The sequence below is a fragment of the Xenopus tropicalis genome, chromosome 6 (genome assembly GCF_000004195.4).
Source record: "Xenopus tropicalis strain Nigerian chromosome 6, UCB_Xtro_10.0, whole genome shotgun sequence".
NCBI classification, from domain to species: domain Eukaryota; kingdom Metazoa; phylum Chordata; class Amphibia; order Anura; family Pipidae; genus Xenopus; species Xenopus tropicalis.
In genome coordinates this window covers 103,495,080-103,518,626 of record NC_030682.2, presented here as the reverse complement: position 1 = coordinate 103,518,626, position 23,547 = coordinate 103,495,080, and the positions used below count along the sequence as shown (strand labels likewise).

Sequence of the window (23,547 nt, the reverse complement as noted above, 5' to 3'; positions counted from 1 at the left end):
GCATAGACCACACATTCTGATGGTAGGGGGAGTGAATTCTTCTGAATTCTTATGGGAGGAGGAGAAAGGAGGGGGGAGAGTGGAGCAAACTGAGCAGACTCTTGCCCCTGCCCTGAAGGATTTTTCTGAGAGAGGAAATCGGATACCGAAGAACACAGTGCAGCGTTTCTGTGGCTGTATTTACATAGACCTTTCTGATAAAACTTACTTAGTTTTTACCTTTCCTTCTCCTTTAAACATATCAGGTAAAACCTGCAAATAAGGATAAAATTTAGAGCAGGCTTTACTAAATATGCACAAGCTGTTTCTTATACAATTGTAGTTCTGTAATGCTTTCATGTATTATAATATTTTGGAACTGGAATTACAGGTTTACCCTTACCATTTAAGTGGTGTGTATACTGAGATAAAAAATAAGCAGAGAATTTGAGTTCCCTTATGCTCCCAATTACTCTGGTTGTTTTTCTTTAAAATGTATATAGATGGGGGGCCCTGAGCTGATCTAGTAAATATATAATATTAAGAAATATTATCTAGGCTTTAGAGGCAATATAAGATTGCTATTGCTTCCTGTCAGAGAACAGCAGGGCTGCCCAGACTGCTGCCCACCAGCTGTTTATTGAACTTTGATTATTAGCAGACTGACATGAAGGCAAGCCAAAAAACGCTGCACCTCAGCAAATTTACTGCCTTTTATTACAAAAGGGAGCTTGCCTTTAAAAAAGGTACTGATTTTGAAAGATCTAAATATTTTAGTTCATACAGAAAACTGGGTACAATAATTATTGCTATTGGGTTAGGCCACTCTATGCAATACTATATTAGAAAAATGATGCTAATGAACTATATAAATAATAAAGCCTACTTGCAATCAGGGTATAGCTTTCTTTTAAAGGACATGTAAACCTCCCACAAAAAAATAGTACACAGCCTCTTTGAGATCTTTAAATACCTGCCACTCTGATTGTTAAAGGAATACTGTCATGGGAAACATGTTTCTATAGCAGAATCCTGCACTAAAAACAAAAAGATTTTTTTATATTTAATTTTGAAACTTCACATGGGGCTAGCCATATTCTTCATTACTCAGTCACACTTTACTGCTGAGCTGCAAGTTTGAGAGATATCACCCCCCTCCCAGCAGTCGATCAGCAGAACAATGGGAAGGTAGCAAGATAGCAACTCTCAGTAGATATCAGAATAGCACTCAATAGTAAGAAATCCCAGTCCTGCTTGGGACTCCAGTTTCATGGGAGTAGGGGAAACAAAAGTTTGCCTGAAATCAGTTCTAATGTGTAGCGCTGCACTGTCTGCTGATGTAAATGTCAATGATGATGTGTCAAACAGAGGTAAAATGGCCGCTGGGTGAAAGCAGCTATTTCTTGTAAGAAAATGTGATGGCGCTGGCAAACAGAGGGGGTATATGCAGTACAAATGATGCCGTTTGGGTGGGGGAGATGTGCCCAACCATATACATGGTAAAAAAAATGTAGGGTTTATATGTCCTTTTAGAAACAGGCATAATTAAAGTCTATTTTCTCAGCACCAATCAGATTGCAGCACTGAATTTAAGGCTTCAAAATCAATTCAATTTTGTCCCAAATAGCTGTGACAGTCACCAATAGCACTTTCTATTATGTACACAATTAAAGAAGATGGACTTCTAAAAGGGAGTCATTTCCTATGCACCCTGAACTGATCAAAAACACCTATTTTCTGACCCAGACCAATGTGCCTCTTATACAAAACCTGCCCTGTCATTTTACTTCCCAGCTATTGCTAGCATTGGCTTTGGGCAGGAAATATTTGCAGTGTAAGCAAGTGTACTGTATTTGCACCCCTCCCCAAGCCCACACAAGGAATACCAGGGAATTTAAGTGGATTATTTACCTTTAAATTGACTTTTAGTCTTATGTATAAATTGATAATCTAAAATATTACCATTGGTCTTTATTTTTATTTTGTATAGTTTTTCCAGTTATTTAGCTTTTTGCTTTGATTGCTAGCTCATCAACTTATTTATGACACCCATTTGAAAGCTGGAAAGAGTCAGAAGAGGAAGGCAATAATTCAAAAATTATAAAAATAAATAGTGAAAACCTACTGCAAACTTGCAAGGATTGGGCCATACTATAACAGACTAAAAGTTTAATTAAGGGCTCTGGTACACGGGGAGATTAGTCGCCCGCGGCAAAACTCCCTGCTCGCGGGCGACTAATCTCCCCGTGTACCAGAGCCCTAAAGGTGAACCACCCCTTTAACAAAGAGGGCATTGGATGAAGTAATGTTTTACTTATGTGTACAGACACAGACATTCAGTACCCTAACTTGGGGCAATGTTGTGATTGAGGTCTAAGGCCACTGGCACATGGAGGTGTTATGTCCACTGTCGCTCTTAGTAAGAGAGAAGCAGCAAAGAAAACACTCCTTCTGCCTTTTACAACTTGTTAACTACTGAATGAAAAGTATGAAACTGAATGCACATGAAGCAGTGCCAGGGGGACCTTGGTACCAAAATGCCCATCTGTAAACATCATAACACAGGGGACAAAAACATGAATGTTGCTTACACTTCATAAAGTTAGGCTAAGATACCAAATCATGAATGTGAGCCAAAATACTGTCCATCTATGATAAATAATAAAGAAAGATAAAACGTATTCTTTGTGCAGTTTGGTCGCATTGCCTTAATTTAGGTGCAAAATTAATTGGTGGAACACCTGCAAATGTGGTAGCCATGGGTTCAGAATTTGTACTGCAGCTAAATCGTGCTTCCATTTTGAAAAATACCTTAAGTTTAAAGCAAGCAGAAGGTGTGCTAGCCATGTACATAATATCCAACACAAGGGAACTGAAAACTATAGTTGGTAGGAGCCCTATTATAAGGTTTTTCCCAATGCACGCTCCAGTACTATTAAAAAATCATCATCTATAATATGCATCATTTGCTTTTGTAAAGACCTCAGGACATTTTATTGCTAAAAAGATTAGACATAAAAGAGACTTGCACTGTGAAGCTATGTTAGATTTATGAACCATGAGCATTGTATACAAAGAAAACAATTAGGTAAATTGGTCATACTTTTGGGACCGCATAAGGGATCTTTCCGTGATTTGGATGTCCATAACTTGTCTGCTACAAATTATTTCATTATTGAATAAACCCAATAGGATTGTTTTGCCTCCAATAAGCATCAATTACATCTTAGTTGGGATCAAGTACAAGGTACTGTTTTATTATTACAGAGAAAAAGTGAATCATTTTTAAAAATTAAAAATAATTTGCTTATATTGGAGTCTATGGAAGATGGCCTTTCTGTAATTCGGTGTGTGTGTGCGTGCGTGCATGTGTATATTATTATTAATAATATATATATATATATATATATATATATATATATATATATATATACACACACACACATACACACACACAGTTAAGTTTACTTGAATTACTGAACTTTGCAAAGGGTTGAAATGCACTTAAAGTGATACTGACACATAAAAAGTTGCCTATAGGTTGTGTTGATCATTTTTTACCGATATGGCTGCTTTTGTAAGTAATTGTTACTTGAAATCCCAAAACCTGACTGTTTTGCCAGTCGTCCCTTCTCAGCCTGTCAGTAGCTCCTAATGCTAACGATCCCCTGCTGGACAAATATGGCAGCCCCCTTATAGAGGAACATGGGGGATCAGATAGGGAATGTAAAAGCTTGGACAAATACTTTTATAGCAACATTATAAATAGCATGCAAAGACAATGTTATGAAAGATGTAAAAATGGTTTCATTTCTGGTGTCAGTATCTCTTTAAGAGGTGCTGTTCGATTTCACCAAAACCATGATTTTATTAGCCAGGAGTGGATTTTCCTCCTATTGAGTATGCCCCAAAAGCCCCTGTGAGGGGAAAATTGATAATTCCATCGTGTGAATCAAAGTATAAGTTATCTTTAACCTCTTATACCTTTTAGCCTTCAAAAGGAAAGCTGGCAATCAATAGATTTACAAGCAACAAAAACACAGTGATTTAAAGTGGTAGCATGGGACCACAAGGTTTACACTGTTTTGTGCCAAAGTGCATAATGATGCTAAAAAAAAAAAAGTAATCCCAACAAACTTTGGTGGAAATATGACAGCATCTCTTTAACGGGCATATAATGGTCCTCAAGAAATCCAGCTAATGGAATTAACAGATGAAAAATAATACATATAAAATGAAAACGCAACATTACAATCATATTTGCTTCTTAAATTAAGATTTCAAATAAAGCGTTGAATGCATATAACTATCTGTTCACATAACATCATTACTTATATAAAATTTTAGAATTACCCAACTCATACATGGTAGGAGGGGGTACACATTTAATTTAAATTAACAAAATGGTTCCACTTAATGGCATTGGGAGTTGCCCTAAACAAAATACATATATAAAGACACTTTAGATCACAGATAACTATACCAGTTTCTCGCTATCTGGGAAACCACAACTCCCTTTCTGCTTCCCGAAAGCCAGAGCTGAAAGTTGTAGTTCATTAACAGCTAGCCGTCTAAAGACTACTGAAGACAGTCGACAACAATAACATTTTTACAATATATGGTGCGACTGCATGAAACAAAAAGCATACGCCAGAATACAAACAACTGTCCCATTTCTCTCTTTTTACAAAATTTAGCAGCTTCATTATTAGGAACATTAAAAATCCTAAAATTAGCTGCAATACAAGTCCTGAGATACTGATGGCATAAGATTTCAGTGATCATAACCAGCTAAGAAAAAAAGATCTCAGGGGTTGATTTGCACCAGTCACAGCACCAAGGACAATTTTAGTGCGTTTATTTTAAGACTCGCCCACTCAAGCACCATAGTCAAGGATGATCAAGGAGCATAGATTTTCCAACAAACATATGCACCCGATAACACCACTGTTGCAAAACCAATTGGAATGAGAAAAGGTTTCCAATATAACCACCTTTTTCTTTTTCGTTCCACTTCATTCATCATTTGCTTAATTTTCTGCACCTTCTGGGTTGTACATGCCTTTCTGTCCTCTCGGCGCCTCTTCCTTAATAAACTAGATCACAGAGAGGAAAAAAAAAAAACCCCATTCAGATTATATAACTGAAAGTAAAATTTCACTGTATTGAGAAACGTATGAAATAAAGCAACAATTTCAATATTATACTGATTGGAGTTAATTCTTACAACTGTTATTCACATCTAAAATGTTAAAGGAGAAGGAAAGCTACTGAGGCATTTTATTGCCAATAGATTAGTCACAAGTGCAAGCCATAATGCTATATTTATTCTGCAGAATGCTTTACCAAACCTGAGTAAACAGCCATAGAAGCTCCCTCTTTTTGTTTAAAATAGCAACTGCAATTTTAGCTTGGTCTGACTTCACTTCACTTCACCAGGACTGCATCTCTGTGCTCAGATAACAGCAGAGAGGGAGGGGGGAGGAGGAGGCGGCGAAGGGAGAGAGGAGCAAATTGAGCAGCTTTGTGCTGTGCCCTGAAGAATTTTGCTAAGAGAAGGAAGGCAGACAACAGACAATCATGTGTACAGAACAGAACAAAAGAAATGTGGTGTTTCTTTTCACAAATGACAAAGAGCAGCATCTCTGTAAGTGTTTTGACTGCATTTACACACACCTTTCTGATAAAGCTTGCTTAGTTTTTACCTTTCCTTCTCCTTTAATAATTTTTGAACATTTATTTCAGACTTTGTACCTCTCATTAATACAATAAGGTCTGAAAAAAAGCAAGAGTTGCTGCAGCATGTTTACAGCACTGTTATGGTTAAGAGCAAATGAGATTTTAAGATTAACTCACTGAGATGAACAATAAAGGATAATAACAGCAGCTGTAACAATTTTTACCCAAGCTGTATGCTGTGGGAGAAAGCCTACCATTTCCTCCCCATTAACCTTAGAAGTGGAGTAAAAGAAAACCAAGATATGAGGGTACTCTGAAGCATTACAAAAATTCATTGACTTGTCGGCAGAACAGTTTTTAATTTTTAGATGCGTTTTCCGGAGACATATTACAGATGTAATTTTCTTGTCAAATCACCTTTAAAAGTACACAAACCCAAATGTAGATTTCTGTAAAGGAAGCCATTTTTTTCTGGAAAGTGTCATTTTCAAATATAAAGTGTTAATCCAAATAAATGCGAAGGAAATATCTGTCTATTACCTTTCTGCATTGCCATCCCCAACATCCTGAGGTTTGATACTAGATTCGGAATTATTCTCATTTATTTCCTGGTCTTCTGTTGAAAGCCTGTTACCGTTGTACCACTCTCCAGGCTGTCTTTGGAGAGAGAAATAGCTGTCTTCTTTGAGGGAATCGTCATCTTCTGAGAGCTCTTTATTATGGTCCTGCAAAGTAAAATCGTTTATACCTTGATTAATCAAAACAAAACAGGTACCTTCTGTCAAGGGATACAAATGCAACACAGCAAAAGGGAGCATAATTCAGACGTCTGAGCTTCATCATGGTATTTCATGATTAAAGAGGTGGTTCGCCTTTTAATATGTTATAAAATGGCAAATTCTTAGCAACTTTTCAGTTTTTTTTTTTTTTTTAATTATTATTATTATTTGCCTTCCTCTTCTGACTCTTTCCAGCAAATATGGGTCATTGACCACTTTAGCAAAAAAACTATTGCACTTTGAGGCTACAATTTTATTGTGATTGTTACTTTTTATTACCTATTTTTCTCTTTGGGCTCTCCTATTCATATTCCAGTTTCTTATTCAAACTGCTGTTTGGTTGCCAGTGTAATTCTGACCCTAGCAACCATAAAAGTAAAAAATGAAGACCAATTTGCAACTGCGGCCGACTAATCTCCCCAAATTACCTTTCCACCTGCAACAAAGTAAATCACCAGTGGAAGTCGTGCAAAGTTTCCTCCTGCAGGCAATTTTGCGTGATTTTGGAAAAACAAAGCAACGTGTATGCTTTTCCAGCAATTAACTATGTTGACGGTGGAAAAGTAATTTGGGGAAAACTAGTCACCCATGGTAGCAGAGATTAATCGCAGGGGACTAATCTGTCTATGGGGCTTTAGCCTTAACCTGGCTAATTTTTGTAAAAAAAAAAAAAAAAAAAGAAAACTTATTTTGCAAAATATTGTTGTTTGATCCTTGACAACTCATACTAGAAGCAAACATTTTAATGCTCTCTGCTTTCTACTGTATGAAAAAACCATTTGTTAAGCAAAAAATGTGTTTTCATTGCAATATTACTTTTTAGTGCCCTTTATCTAAAATAATGTGTTTGCCTTTAGATAAACTAAGGGCTCATTCAAATTGGTGACTTTCCTGCATCTCAGCTGCTGGAACAAAACTTGGTAAAATGTGATGCACCTTCTGAGCAGTACTTGCTTTCCTGTCCTCTTGTTGCCTCCTCCGAACCAAACTGCAGCATAGAAAAATAGGTAACAATTTATACAGAGCAAATATGAATGTAGAGATTTAATTATAAAAGTCACAGAAAGAACTATGCTATATTAAAAGGAAAACTACAGGAATGAAAGAGGCACTTATCTAAAGAAATATGAAAGATTAATATTTTTAGAATACCTTTCTGGGCTGCCATTCCCATCATCCTGAGGTTTAGAACAGGATTCCAAAGTGTTTTCTCCATGGTCTGAAAGCCTATTACCATTACACCTCTCTACACACTGTCTTTGGAAAGAAAGTCTGTCTATTTTGGGGCATTGGTCTTCTTGTGAGAGTTCCTTCCAGTGGTCCTGCAAATTATATGATTAACATCTAAATAGAGAACAGAGATGCCTTGACAAGTAATTTCACCGACAGAGATTATACAATTAAAATATAACCATTCTTTTAACCTAAAAAGTATAAATACCTTTATTTATTCAAGGAAAAATAAGTTAGTGAGTTATAAATTAGTGCTAACATTTTCTAACTAAACTAATATTTTCTAACTTCTTTGCTCAGTTGACCTCAAATACATTTTCCCACCTGGTTCGATTCAGTTTTTCTTCATTTTTGAATTACAGACATCGCAAGAACTAGGAAGGAATAGGTTCAGTTTGGGATGTCAACACTGCCACTGCCAGAAAATACCACAGCACTATTTAAACTTTCAATTAAAAAAAAACATTAATAAATGGGTTATTTCTGTACGGACTGCTTGTATTATAGTTGGGAGCCCCAGAAAACCAAGTTGTGCGCAGTGTCCAGGACACTAATTGCACTCAGTTCACAAAAAACACTCAGCAAATCACATATGAATATATTAACCTGAAGACTTGAGTCACCCATGATATATTTTGATCCCTCTATTACTGCCATGTAGGAGAATCTCAGTTGACCTGGAGTCTGAATAAGTCCCATGCGATAGTTTCTCATATTCAACAAAACTTGCTTGATATCAACTGAACATGGGTCCTCTCTTTTCTCCATCTGGTTAAAAATAACAAAATGTGTTTTAAACCTTGAAATTAAAAAGAAACAATAAAAACCACACTAAGTACAGTTACAAAGTGCTCTGTCTGCCATGGCCCTTATGGGTTATGGCACACTGGAAGATTTGTCGGCCACAAGAAATCTGCCGAAAATATATATATATATATATATTTTTTTTTTGTGTGAATTGCGGGTGGCAAAATAAATAATCACGTAAGCACCAGGAATTGCAGGCAGGGCCATTATTATTATTTATATTTGTATTTAGAAATGTAGGCAAGGAAACCTGCAAGCAGATTATCTGCCAATCCAGATTTTATTAAACTTGTTATAAGTTCAAATGCGAGAGGAAATTGACCTATAATGGTCCACCAGTACTTTATATTGTGGTGCAGGGTTTGGTTCTTTCCAGTGGCGAGCAATAGCTTTCTTAGGACAAGAAGCAGATAAGGGCTTTCTCTGATCTGATAATGGCTTTTTTTAGAAGATGGTCATGTATGGACATAAGTAGACCATATGAAATAAACTGATGTCATCAGGGTTTAATCTCAAGTGTAAGTTATTACTGGGTTTAGTCTATAAACCATATGCCAGTAAAAAAGGAAGAATGATCCCTCCACAGTATATGAGGATAAAAAAAAGAATCTGACCTACCAAGACAAGACATGTGTCAACTAGTGAAAATGTTCCGGAGCGTCCAATTCCAGCACTGCAATGAACTACAGCGGGTCCATTTTGAAGGCTAAGTGAGCCAGACTCTCGTACTTTAAACAAGAAGTTTAGGAATGAAGCTGGAGATTGTGGAACTCCAAAATCTGGCCAAGTTGTATAATGGAAATGGAAAATATCTCTTGCTTCTCCTGTCTAAATATAAAGCAGGTAATGGTTATAAAACAAGTGTGTAAATATGAGGACTATTTTTCTTTATACTGAATGGGAAAAGCCCCCAAACTGCCACCGAGATTCAACTTATAATCTTCGATCTTTAACTTTTAACTGATTTCAGAACTAATATTTGTTGCCCAGTTTCCAGAATTCTAGAGAAAAATGAATTAAAAGGGAACTATACTTTTTAAATATACACATAGCACATAAAACAGTCCATATGTAAAACACGGTTTCAAATAAAGAAAGCCTTTTTATGGAAAAAAAAATACTTTTCTAGTAGTATGTCCACTGGATTACCTCATCTCTAGAAAAACTGCCATTTTAAGTACTAAAGCCTAACATCTGGCTCATTTGATTCACTGTGCTAGAATGAATGCATGCTAAGTTACATCAACCAATGAATGGACAGAGCTCTGTCTTTCACTCTCACACTTCTTTCTGTTATAATTAAATCTCTGAGGGAGCACATAGATCATAAAATAATGGCTCAGGGAAAAAGACGTAAAAGTGCAATAGTTACAGATATTCATTATGTTAATTTGGCAAGATTCTTTAACTGAACACTTAGTAAGTTGGGTTGAAAAAAAGACATACGTCCATCACGTTCAACCATAATGCCTATATATAACCTGCCTAACTACTAGTTGATCCAGAGGAAGGCAAAAAACCCCATCTGAAGCCTCTATAATTTGCCGCAGAGGGGAAAAAATTCCTTCCTGACTCCAAGATGGCAATCGGACCAGTCCCTGGATCAACTAGTACTAAGAGCTATCTCCCATAACCCTGTATTCCCTCACTTGCTAAGAATCCATCCAGCCCCTTCTTAAAGTTATATAATGTATCAGCCAGCACGAGGAGGGAAGGGAATTCCACAACTTCACAGCTCTCACAGACTTACAGGATAAATTACTTGTTGGTTAAGTTTTTTTCTAATTGTATAGTTTTCCATTAAAATTTAGACAAATGAGTAATGGAGAGAGAAAAAGAAAAAAAAACAAACAAAAAAACTTACTTTTATATCTTGTAACTGTAGCACTCGAACAGTGTAGTAGGACTTGATATCTTCAGACACCAATTTGACACAGAGACCAGTTTCCTTGTAGAATAGAGCCTCTTCCTCTGGGGTAGGCCAGTATTGTGCACATTTTACCTGTAAAGGACGAAGAACTATATGGCATCACGGGCAAGGTAAAAAAAAAAAATTTTTTTACAACAATGAATGTTGTACAGCTATGGGATCTCTTATCCGGAAACCCGTTATCCAGAAAGCTCCGAATTACGGAAAGGCCATCTCCCATAGACTCCATTTTAATCAAATAATTCAGAGTTTTAAAACGGATTTCCTTTTTCTCTGTAAAGATAAAACAGTACCTTGTAATTGATCCCAACTAAGATATAATTAATCCTTATTGGATGCAAAACAATCCTATTGGGTTTGATTAATGTTTTATTGATTTTTTTAGTAGAGTTAAGGTATGGAGATCCAAATTACGGAAAGACCCCTTTTCTGGGATTCCCTTGGTCCCGAGCATTCTGCATAATGGGTCCTATACCGTATTACTTAGCTAGTCATCCAGATTTTATTTCAACTTGTAACAGGCAAAAAATCTAGGTAGATCACTTTGTGCATAGCAGTTACATGGGATGCAAAAATAAAATTTTGCTAAATGAAATTAAATGTAAATAAAAGCACCTTTACAACATGACACATTTTCAATGGTTATTTTCAAAAGTTATTTGCAAATGGAATTGCAAAAAATGCAGTATTTGTGCCTTTTGTCGCTGTTGGTTCTATCACCTGAAACAAATGTATTAAATATCAGCACAGCTTGCTTCTTTAACATGTCTGTTTAAGGAGAGGAAAAGTCTAAAATCACTGGGATGTGGCAATTTGTTGGTACCTCCAGTGAATAATAGAAACATTTGTATGGTTAAATGCAAAATATTCACAAAATGAAAGTTCTGCATACTGAGCTTTTTATGCAACACTCCCTCTCTATTGAAAGTTAAAGAGTCCTTATGTTTACATAAATTTATCCTAGATATTCAAATACAAATTCACTCTCTTCACGTTACCATATATTCCCTGTCTGTGTCATATAGGGCTTTTACTTTATTTCTATATTAGGTCAATTGTATTTAAATGCAATCAGTGCCCTGCAAAATGCATGTCTGTAACCATCTGGTAACCATCCTCTAAGGTAGATCCTTAAAGTAGACATATAGAATCAATGTAATAAACTCTGATCTTATAGGCAATCATAAATAATATATGGTGCTGGTTTCACTTTGGTCTAAAAATGTGTATTATCTATAAAAATGGCCCCTTTATTGGATCTCCTTATAGATCCTCTCAGGTCCCTGTCCGTCTTTCAAATGCAGGGTGGGCGTGTCCTAATGGTCTCTGCCTGAAGCACAGTAGGATGGGGACAGCCAATCACAGCCCTGCAGTCACACAAGCAAATATAGGCTTCAGTTCCCTATCAGGTCAGCCTAACTGCCAATTGGTTTCTATCCTACAGTGCAGTGTGCCGAGTGCCGCCGGCACCCCTGCACAGCTTGGGAAAGGAGGCAGCAGGAAGTGGAACAGATGGGCGGAACTAGTGGGGTTTTTGGAAAAAAATCAGCCTCAAAATTACTTTTCAAAGCACATTTCTTCTATATTTACAGATGAGAACAATTCATTAGCACAATAGTAGATAATCTATATGACTTAACAGAGGCAATACATGGGAAGATGATAACAGTGAACTTATTTAGCATGGGTGTATGTAAACTTTGAGATTCAACTGTATCTGTATAGGATATAAGAAGGTGGGAACACTGTGAAATATATATTCAGCTTTAAGTGCTTCCATTAGATAACTCCCAGGGGAAAAAATAAAAGTATAATGGCCTTTCAAAAAAGGAAGTTTTGGCTCTTAAATGGAAATTGAGCTCCACTCCTCCCATTTATTGGCTAACAAAGCTGCCTTATATTTAGTGTACTACCTTATCCAATAAAAGTAGGAAAAAGGTCAGTTCTCAAGCAGCATTGGCACACCACCCATTGCTTGGCACAGAGGCTGTCCTATTTCTCCTGTCCCAGTGCCATATTTCAAGATGCCTATCAGGGGTTTAAGTGAGGGCAACTGTATTGGAACTCTACGGTTGCAATCAAGGCCTTCAAGATCAGTTTTACTTAGTGCTGGGCGGTATACCGGTATATACCGAACACCGTTTTTTTAAAAAAAAAAATGATAAAAATTTTTAACTTACCGGCATACCGGTGTGGGCGCCTCCTGGCAATTTTTCTTACTATTTCCGGGTTGTGCGCGCCGACGTTACGTGCGCGCTGACGTCACGCGCGCAACCCGGAAATAGTAAGAAAAATTGCCAGGAGGCTCTGTGAGCTGTCGGGGGTGCCTGCGGCTGCCTGGCCAGTAAGTTATATTTATGTGAAGGGGATGGGGGGGGTGTTTGGGGTGGGGGGTGCGGATGGGGGGGTGTTTGGGGTTGAGGGGGGGTGTTTGGGGTTGGGTGTTTGGGGTGGTCACCTAATCATGCATGGGGGAAAAAAAAATACCGTCAAATACCATGATACAAAAAAAAATACCGTGATATAAATTTTTGGTCATACCGCCCAGCACTAGTTTTACTGTCTGACTTTCGGTGGTTACAGTGACTGTACAATACAGGAAGCTCATGTACCGTAAATCTTCAAACGCTTTCACTCCTTGTGGCATCATAGGAAACACTAAATAACAGTACAGTTCAATAACGGCAACTTTCATTTTCAGAAACTTAAAATGTGCTGGTATTTTATGCCTGCTAGCCAAACAAATATACTTACCATATGTGCAAAACATATTCTATATGCAATTTTTTTTTTAGTTAACGGTCATCAGAATACCTTATAAAGCAAAAAACATCTCTTTGTAAAAGAAGTGTCAACCAAATGGGAAAATGAACATCTACAGTAAAGTGGTCAGTCACATCAGTGATCATGTCATCAGACAATTTCAGACAGAAACAATTACATAAACTGCTTTACAATGTTTACAAACTGGCACAAGCAAATTTAAGTATCATGAAGATTCAAAGGCTGAATCAGATCTTGAGACCATAAAGAATTTACATTTGTTTTGCTGACTTTCCTAGTACAGATAAAGTAGCAATGACTGAAACGTTAGGGATGCTACTGGAATCTGCACTAAAGGTCAGGTAACATGGCATTCTACAGCAGTTTCAGTACTTTACAGACTGCTTCTCTGTGCACAGACGCATCCTTTCCCCACATGAAGAGCTGAAACTTATCAACACTTGACAGCAGAAAAACACTTCTAAGAAAATCATACTTACCGCATCCTTTTCAATTATTCGGTTCAACATAACAATTGCCTTACTTTTTTGTTGCCATACCATTAACCAGAAATGACAACAGGTGTTGGGAAGAGGGCCCTGTAATAAAAAGCAGACATTTTAAACTACTTTCTGCATTGTATACAATTTAAAAGATACATCATCATTAGTGTGAAACCATAGGAGAGATTAACATGGGTGACTTGCAAGATCACAGAATCCTCCTTGTTGTTGCCCACTTGTGTGAGTTACAGCTATACTACTGAGGCAGCAGGTGGCAGGACAGCACAAGGGACATCAATAAGATCCACTGCATTTCAATGCTTAGAAAGTATCTATCTCCTGCTGGCCCAAGACTGGCAGAGCAGATAAGAAAACCCTCTGTCTTTCAAGTGTAGCCGTCACTGAAGCAATAGGGTACTAATCATCTTAGTTTGGGTGCTTTCCTACAGCAACAATATTCGTCAAGTTGCGCATTTACCTCTCAATGTATATTGCTCACACAGGCCAATCTCCATTTAATTTGGGCATGCGTGTGGCTGGCAAAGTCCCCAGAAAAAAAAATTAGAACCAGTGCAACATTTGATTTTCATAGAGATGATCTATCAAATTTAAAAACCCAACAAACTTATCCAACTAAAAAAATTACATATTCTGCACAGTTTATTAGTGATAGCGCTGCTGTACCCCACATACCTGTATTTCCAAAGATAAAATGCAATCTGCAGAATGTATCTGAACTAACAACTAATCAGCACCCAAAATGTAGTGTTTTACAGTAAATAAACCAAATCACCTATTAGCAAGCTTAAAGGAAAACTATACCCTCTCAAGTTTATATGTAAGTTTTCATAAAAATGTTATTTTTTAGTAGCATGTGCCATTGGGTAATTGCCATTTTAAGAATTAAGGGCCGCCTCCTGGTATTATAGGATTCACAGTGCACACAAACAAGCCAAGGCACACATACATGCTAGCTCACATTAGCCAATGAATGGACAGAGTTCTGCCTTTTGCTTTCACACTACTTCCTGTTACAGTTAGAGCTGCATTATTTCTGGTCATGTGATCTCTGAGGGAGATCAAGATAAAGGATGCAAAAGGACAATATTTACTGATACATATATTCCAGTTTGGAGAGATTCTTTAATAGGTCACTTTGCATAATATAAACTTAATCTTAATTTTAATATAAAACATAATCTGTTGGTTAATTATTCATTCTGGGGGTATAGTTTTCCTTTAAAGGAGAAGGAAAGTTAGGAACCCTCCAGTGATTTTAATCGTTTACCTGATACCCCTGGCCGGTGTAAGTGAGCAAGTGATCTTCTTCCTCCCATTTTCTCTCTGTAAAATCCCAGGGCCAACACTAACAGTTTGCAGTAGAGTGGAAAGCTGGCTTTTTGAGAACGTTTGGCTTTTTTTCCCTACTGCATGTGCGCAAGCAGTGATCAGTGAAAAAAAAAAAGGGGGAAGAAAATAGCCTTCTTGCATTTACTCCAGGTTGGTGCAGTTTTCTTTTAACAGGAGCACTGGCCCTGGGTATCAGGCAAGTAATTCCAAAAACTATGGGGTGGCTAATATTTGGCACCCCTCAGTGATTGTACCTTTTCTTCTCATATAAAATAGATTTTCCTATAACAACACTCTGTGCTATAACTGGAAGTTGTCCAGCCCAACAGAAAGCACTGAAACCTATGTTTTCTTGCCTGTTTCAAGGACCCAATTGGTTACAACTCCAGAGGGCAATTGCTCCAGTGTGGTTGCCATATCATCCCTTTAAATCTGAATACCAAACAACAGCACTAATCAGGCTATTCCTATTTTAAAGGAGAAGGAAAGTCTAAGTCACTTGGGGGTGCCAAAAGGTTAGGCACCCCCAAGTGACTTAAATCGCCTACCTTTTACCCCGGGCTGGTGCCCCCGTTAGAAGAGAACAGCACCAGCCTGGGGTAGCAGCGATCGCTTCCTTCTTCCTGATCGCGTGCTCGCGCATGCGCAGTAGAGTGAAAAGCCGAACTTTGAACAGAGAAGTCGGCGTTTCACTCTACTGCGCATGTGTTTGCCCGGGACATTTGCCAGCAGCGCGAAGAAGGAAGCGCTCACTACAGGTACCCCGGGCTGGTGCTGTTTTCTCCTAACAGGGGCACCAGCCTGGGGTACGAGGTACGCGATTTAAGTCACTTGGGGGTGCCTAACATTTTGGCACCCCCAAGTGACTTAGACTTTCCTTGTCCTTTAAGGGTTCTTGACAACAGTATATGAAACACACAGGACTGGCCATTAATCAGATCAAACGGATACTGTACACTGCGATAGCTTCCATGCAGTGAGAAGAAACATGACTAATCCTTAATGTCCAGCTTTATGCAATTGTTTGGTATGTCTATGCCTTTAAAACTGAACACATAAATCAGCATATTACAGGGTGAAATACTGTTCTGTTACAATCACCCCAAAACACAAGGTTCAGGATGTATAGACTGAAGATATGCCAATATTAAGGTTTTAGCACTGGAAAAAGTATCCACTGATAGCCTGGAAAGTTTTGCGGCTTAGGTCAGAGTGGTCACTCATGTGCGCACAAAACAAGTTGTGATACCCACAAAGAATTTGGTGTAAACAATTCCGATTTAATATTTATTCTGACCCACCCACCACTCTACACACCCATACAGTTAAAAAAAAAAAAAAAAAAAAAGCTGCACAGTAGTTCTAAAAGTGCTCTCACAAGGTATTTTTTTTCCCCACAGGACCAAAAAAAAAATTTGGAGGAATTAATCAAGGGGTCTTTAAAGTTCAGGCCTCAGGTACACTTAAGTTATAAAACAAGCAAAGACATATGGAAACGCATTAGTAATTTGCATGCCATTACGATCATGCAGGATTATCCATGAAACTATATGTACAACATACAGCAAAGGACACAAAAAAAGCTACATACTGAAACAGTGACTGGGTTAAGAAAAGCCATGGATACATTTTTCCACTTAAACGGACAAAATTTCCAAAATGACTAAATATAAGTACTAAAATGTAAAAGGTTTTGCCAACCCCATTGTCCCTCCTAAACCGGTCAGTTAGAGCTTCTGATGCCAACGGACTTCTGCTGCACAAATATGGCACCCCCTCATAGAGGAACATGGGGAATCAGATACGTAATGTAAAAGGAGTAATTCATCTTTAAGTTAACATTCAGTACATTACAGACTGGCAAATTCTAAGCAACTTTTCAGTTGGTCTTCATTTATTCTTTTTTAAAGTTTTTGAATTTTTTGCCATGTTCTGCCACTTTTCAGCTTTCAAAAAGGGGGTCACTGACTCTAGCAGCTGAAAGAACTATTGCTCTGTGAGGTTACAATTTTATTGTTACTTACTTTTCTATTAAGGCCCTCATATTTATATTCCAGTCTCTCATTTAAATCAATACCTGGTTGCTAGGGCATTTTGGATACTAGCAACCAGATAGCTTTTGAAATTCCAAATTGGAGAGCTGCTATATAAAAAGCTAAAAAAATCAAAAACCACAAATAAAAAAATGAAAACCAGGCGAGTCCAAGCATGGTCTGAATTATGTCGGTGCCCTTCACAATGCTTTGTACATGCTAATATTGTAACTTGGAAGGGCACAAAAGCTCTTTGGGTGACCGACTACACAAGGCTACACTGGGTGACGTAGAAGGGGATTTCAGCAGTCCACTTTAGCCACATCTGATGAACACTACTATATAAAAGGCATAATTAAAATCTAATTTGGACAATTAGACAATTTAATTAACTTAATAGGAAGTAGGAATTCAACATTTGCATTTGCATACATATCTCAAACAATATGATGACCAGGCCCAATGTCTAGTTCACAGACCTAGTTTTTTGGTTACTGAGCCAAACAGGAATCAGCCCACTATTGGCCAACCTTCATTACATGTGCACATGTAGATTTTTCCATCTTCCTGTGTGTAGGCTATGTTTGTGCGTACCTGTGTTAAAATATAGCTCCTTTGGGCTTCTTCAACAACAACAAGGCTGGCATTGATATAATCATTCTCCACATTCTGAAGTTTGACACGACTATGGTCATCTGAAAGGAAGGAAAAGTCATATGATTGATGGAGGCTCCAACAATGAACTACTGATATTATTCAGACACCTGAAACCAAACCGGTCATTTGAAATGTAAAGGAGAAGGAAAAGAATTTTGGGATTTTACTGCCAATAGATTAGCCACATTATGGCCACCTAGAACAGTTTCTTTTGATCAAGAACTCAGTGCATCTTTTCTCGGACTGCTTGTGGCTGTATTTAGACATACCTTTCTGATAAAGCTTACTTAGTTTTTACCTTTACTTCTCCTTTAATAAGAGGGTGAAGCACACAGAACTTGAAAAAAAGAGGATACAATAAAGCAAGCTTAGTCAAAATACTTTATGCAAATTCTGTTTTAGTACAGGTATGGGATCCGTTATCTGGAAACCCGTTATCCAGAAAGCTCCGAATTACGGAAAGCCCGTCTCCCATAGACTCCATTTTGATCAAATGGTTAAGAATTTTAAAACTGATTTGCTTTTTCTCTGCAGTAATAAAACAGCACCTTGTAATTGATCCCAACTAAGATATAATTAAAGGAGAAAGAAAGGTAAAAACTAAGTAAGCTTTATCAGAAAGGTCTATGTAAATACAGCCATAAGCACTCACAGAAACGCTGCACTGACTTCTCTGTCAAAAGATTTGTTGCGTCTGTAATTCATGTGCCAGAGACACGCAGCTCTCTCCTCTCTCCTGCTCCCCCCTCCCACAAGAATGCTAAGAACCCACTCCCCTCACTTAGGAATGTGGATCTGAGCCAATCAGCAGGAAGCTGACTCATGGGGGAGATTTACTAAGGCACGAACGCTTCGAATGCGTCCGAATGCACTTTTTCATTGCCGTCGCAACTTTTTCGTATTTTCCGCAACTTTTTCGTCGCCGTTGTGAAAAAATCATATTGTTGCGCCGAGTACGAAAGTTTCGGATTCATTCAAGCTTCAGTATCGTGACTGAAGTCGGAAAGGTTTTTCCGCCGTTTACGATAGTTCAATACGATAAAGTCGCGACGGAGACAAAATAGTTGTGCAAAATACGATAAAAGTCGCGGCGGCGACTAAAATGTCACGAAAAATACAAAAATGTTGCGACAGTGACGGCAAAGTCGCGAAATTTTCCTTTCCAATGCAAATTTTTGCCATTCGGGATTCGAATTCGTGCTTTGGTAAATCTGCCCCATAGTCTTACAAACTAAGCATGTACACTAGGGGGTATATTTATCATGCTGTGTAAAAAGTGGAGTAAAACATTACCGGTGATGTTGCTCATTGCAGCCAATCAGATGCTTTGCTTTGGTTTTCTAACTGTTGAAATCTAATTGCTGATTGGTTGCCCTGGGCAATATCACCAGTAATGCTTCACTCCACTTTTTACATAACATGATAAATATACCCCTTGGTCTCGGTGCAGAAGTGAGGCATTATGGGAACTTTCTTTACACAGCTTAGCGTTTGTCTTCCTGTTTGGCTTCTGATCATCTGAACAGGTGAAATATGGGGAGACTTAATGGCACTATTGAGACAGCTGAAGGTATGCCTCCAGCTTACTCTTTATTAGCCTTTCTCCTTTAATCCTTTTTGGATGCAAAACCATCCTATTAAGTTTAATTAATGTTTTATTGATTTTTTTAGTAGACTTAAGGTATGGAGATCCAAATTACATAAAGACCCCTTATCCTGAATAGCCTTGGTCCTGAGCATTCTGGATAATGGGTCCTATACCTGTACAAGGTAGTTAGTGGAGCTTTGGCTGCTCATTCTACGCAGTCCTTAATGTGCAGGCTTTATCCAATAAAAAACAAAAAATAATGATTTAAATACTGGTCATCCTGCTATTGGTCAACAAATCTCAATTTAACATACCATTAGTATAGGACTCCTAATTCACTGTTTTGTGGTCTACATATTTGGGCCAGGCAAACATTTTGAGAGACATGTTGTGCCACTGTATCTTGCATAATCCTACTAATTATTCAGGCACAAAGAGATAGGAGTAAGTCCACAGGATAAAATGTAAGCCCATTTGCAGAAACGATAAACCTCCTCCCACGCAACTTAATTCAGGTTTACCTCTAATGCTTGCCCAAATGCAGAGAACCAATTCTCAACATCTATCTTTCTCACTGTCAAGAATGGGGGCTTAATGTCACTCCGTTCCTGAACTGCATAGTGCTCCCTACCCAAAGCTAGTGCATAGGTAGCTTAGAATTAGTGATTTGCTTGTCATTGGTGACATTCCTGTCATAAGCAAGTACTGACCACCACATGCTGGTTTAATATAAATTACACAGGCCCTCTGCTATACTTATATAAGCACTGTAGAATTTAAGAATTGGTGGTCACTATATAAAACTTAGAGACCTATTTCCCAGGTAAAGCCTTTTTTTATTATGTCCAGTTATGTTTACATATATTACAGTGCACATGATGTGCGAGATTGTGGGCAGACATATTATTAAGGCTAGGAGGAAAGAAACAGGCATCTCTATAAGCAAGATGTCAGACCAGAAACATTAAAAAAAGCAAGGATACAAAACAGCCTGGTACTGCTATTTCTGATAAGTGAAGCAGACACCTTAACATTTTGGAAGCTAATAGGGGAAAATAACTTCAAGAAAAGGATTGATGCACATTAGATCACCTAGCACCACTGAATCAAGCTTATCGGCACCAGTTCCTAAGTAAAGTGTTCCAGATTACCTATTCCACAGTATACTGCACAAGTATGTTACAATAGGCTCTGCATAAAGCAGGGAAAACTTGTTAAATTGTGCTTTCTATATGTAAATTCTACAATATATGCCACTTCATGGACAAGCCAAGCTAAAAGATACAGTTGAAGACAAGGTCTATAATTGTGCAGGGCCCTCTTTGCCTTCTGTTTTTTAGGTTTCCTGAATTTTAGATATATGCAGCCTTCCATTCCATAGTGCTAAAAATGTGTGTGTGTTAATAATAGCAATAATACAAATATTGAATTATCCTAAATGCTTGGGATTTAGGTATTTGGCTTAATGGTTGGATCATCATACCTTAAATCAACTTAAAATCATTTAAAAAAAATAGTTGTTTTGCCAAGAACACTGATTTATACATATTAGATCCCTTCAATTACAAAGTACTGATTTACTATTACCAAGATTTTTTTTTTTTTTGCTTAAAATGGACTGTGGGAGATTCATGTATTTCTGACCTTTCTACACATTAGGTTTCCAGATAATGGTTCACATACCTGAATCAAGGTTTGGCAGTAAAACAAACTTAAGAATGGTTACCCTATAATATTACCAACTTTAAATTTTTAGTATTCTATTATTTTCACCTGGCAATAGTTTTAGAGTTTCCGGTGTGATAGTTAAAAAAAATAAATAAAAGGCAAAGGCAACTGCAACTTGCTCCCACTGGCATGGCCATCATTAGTCCATAAAGCCAACATGCTCCAAAGCATTACAGTGTATCAAAATAGAACTGACAGAAATGGCGACAGTAAATGTTATGTTCATCAGGTAGAATGCAAAATCTATACATAGCTATTGCTTAGTTAAGGGTTGCATATTAAATTATTAAAGTGTCCTTAGCATTTAGACTGGTGCTACAACTGAACTAGCAGGTAATATAGAGTACAGATTTCTAGGCTTGTAAAAGTGCATACAAAAATATAATCAATTCAATACAGTCAAGAAAATAAAGCATACCAAACTTAGAAGCAGTGCTTACTCTCAAAGAAACAAGCAAGCTTCTTGTGCCACAGTGTGTAGTAATCTATATGTTAAAAAGTCAGAAAGGAATACGAACTAGAGGACCTGAAATAAAATTAAATCCTTACTGTTTTTTTCTGGAGTTAGTGACCCCTACAACCAAAAAGGAGCAAACTTTAAATTAGGGATGCACCAAATCAGGATCAGCCAAAATGTGACCTTTTTCAACAAGATTTGCATTTGGCCAAACCTACATGCCTAGCCAAACTAAATCCTTAAAATCATGTGACTTTTTGTCACAAACAGGGAAGCTGAAAATTTTTCACCACACATTGCCTAATTTACTTATTCAAATTAGGATCTGGTTTCAGCAGGATCTTACACAAAGGATTCTGGGTTTGGCCGGATCCCTAAATAGTGGGTTTGGTACATCTCTGCTTTAAATGCTACATACAAAATTAACGAAGACCAAGTAAAAAGGTGACAGAATATGTCAAAGTCAATTGAAATGGTAAAAACTATAGGGTTTTCTTGCATCTAAACCCTATGTAACTCCAGTTGATCACGGTTTTTAGATTGCTGTACACCTAGTATCACTGGTATGTTCCCGTGCCCTACTGCCACACAATGACTACAGGTCAAGTACAGCATGGACTCACTATTCAGGACTACTTAAGTCCCGAAATAAAGCTTCTAGTATGCAGTCTATTATAATCAACTAGTTTACATGTATGTGGTTACGTACAACATTCCTGGTTCTTATGTGGTGGTGGGTGAAGCCCCCTGCATAATAAACCTAACAAAGGCTGCAGCTATGGGAGAGACAGAAGGCTTCTCGGTAGTAATCTGTACAATGCACTTAAATTACAGATTTGATAATGTTAGACACCCCAAATACACCAATACAAGTGTTTTAAAAATTAAAAAAAAACATACTTACATGGGTTAACATCGCGATACCTGTTACGATTCTTGTTTTCAGGATTCTTTGCTATCTTGTTGGGCAACACTGGAGACTTATTTCTTATATCCTAATGAAAATTACAAACAATATGAGATTCACCCATTAAGTGCAAATTAAATAACTGGTTACAGTGCAAACCACTGTAACATACATACATACATATATAGAAGAGTTCATTTGTATTCAGTGCCAGCTGTTTTTTTTGAACATTCCATGCTCTCTCTCTCTCTTTGGGGGAAAAGTTAAGTCTCCATGGAAAATGGTCTTTTTTTTGTTCAGCACAATGTAACATTTCTAAAACTGATGAAGGGTACAATCCCTGAAACATTACATCCTTTCTGCAATAAACCTGCAAGCAAGGGTGGATACCCTGCACAGAAACACCATGTTGTGCTGGTAATTTCTTTGGGAATACATTTCTAAATCTGCCTAGATCTTTGTTATTCTTCTTCTACATATAGGACATCAATTTTCATAATCTCGAAATACATCATAAACATATTTTATTATATTTGAAAAAGTACAACTAATTTGGAATTCCCTGTGTTGCCTGAACACTACAATACAGAGAGACTGGCAAATTGCGAAAGTGGTGCAGTTATTTATAAAGGGATCCCCTTCTCAGCCTGAAAACTATAGGCCTGTTAGTCTGACATCAGTAATAGGAATGTTTTTGGAAGGGAGAATAAGGGATAGGGTACTTGAATATATTGCAGATCACAATACTATAAGTTTGTGCCAGCACGGTAACTGATGCGTAACAGGTCTTGCCAGACTAATTTAATTGTTTTTTATGAGGTGGTGCCCTGTCCTTCACCCCTCATATCCAATCACTTATCAAATCATGTCACTTTCACCTAAGAAATATCTCCAAAATCCGATCATTTATCACCCAAGATGCTGCCAAAATTCTTATTCACTCTCTTATAATATCTCGCCTGGACTACTGTAACTCCCTATTAATTGGCCTTCCCCTCCAAAGACTGTCCCCTCTCCAGTCCATAATGAATACTGCTGCCAGGCTCATACACCTCTCCAACCGCTCCTCCTCTGCCATGCCACTCTGCCAATCCCTGCACTGGCTTCCCCTACCATCCAGGATAAAATTCAAACTATTGACCCTCACATTTAAA

At 37.7% G+C, this 23,547-nt stretch overlaps 1 protein-coding gene across 2 annotated transcripts in view; it reads right to left on the bottom strand.

Annotated features, from left to right (window-relative positions):
* Nucleotides 1-23,547, bottom strand: part of ptpn2 (protein tyrosine phosphatase, non-receptor type 2) — a 32,972-nt gene that overhangs the window by 2,257 nt on the left and 7,168 nt on the right. Inside the window, exons 2-11 of one of the 2 annotated variants that reach the window (XM_004915252.4) lie at nt 22,391-22,481; nt 17,651-17,751; nt 13,671-13,769; nt 10,342-10,479; nt 9,096-9,305; nt 8,277-8,438; nt 7,590-7,759; nt 7,329-7,425; nt 6,199-6,383; nt 4,974-5,075 (exon numbers count right to left, since the gene is read on the bottom strand). In XM_004915252.4, coding sequence (XP_004915309.2) covers nt 4,974-5,075; nt 6,199-6,383; nt 7,329-7,425; nt 7,590-7,759; nt 8,277-8,438; nt 9,096-9,305; nt 10,342-10,479; nt 13,671-13,769; nt 17,651-17,751; nt 22,391-22,481 — 1,355 coding nt within the window. The remainder of the gene's footprint in view (nt 1-4,973; nt 5,076-6,198; nt 6,384-7,328; nt 7,426-7,589; nt 7,760-8,276; nt 8,439-9,095; nt 9,306-10,341; nt 10,480-13,670; nt 13,770-17,650; nt 17,752-22,390; nt 22,482-23,547) is intronic. The other variant, XM_002936076.5, reaches the window with a different exon arrangement.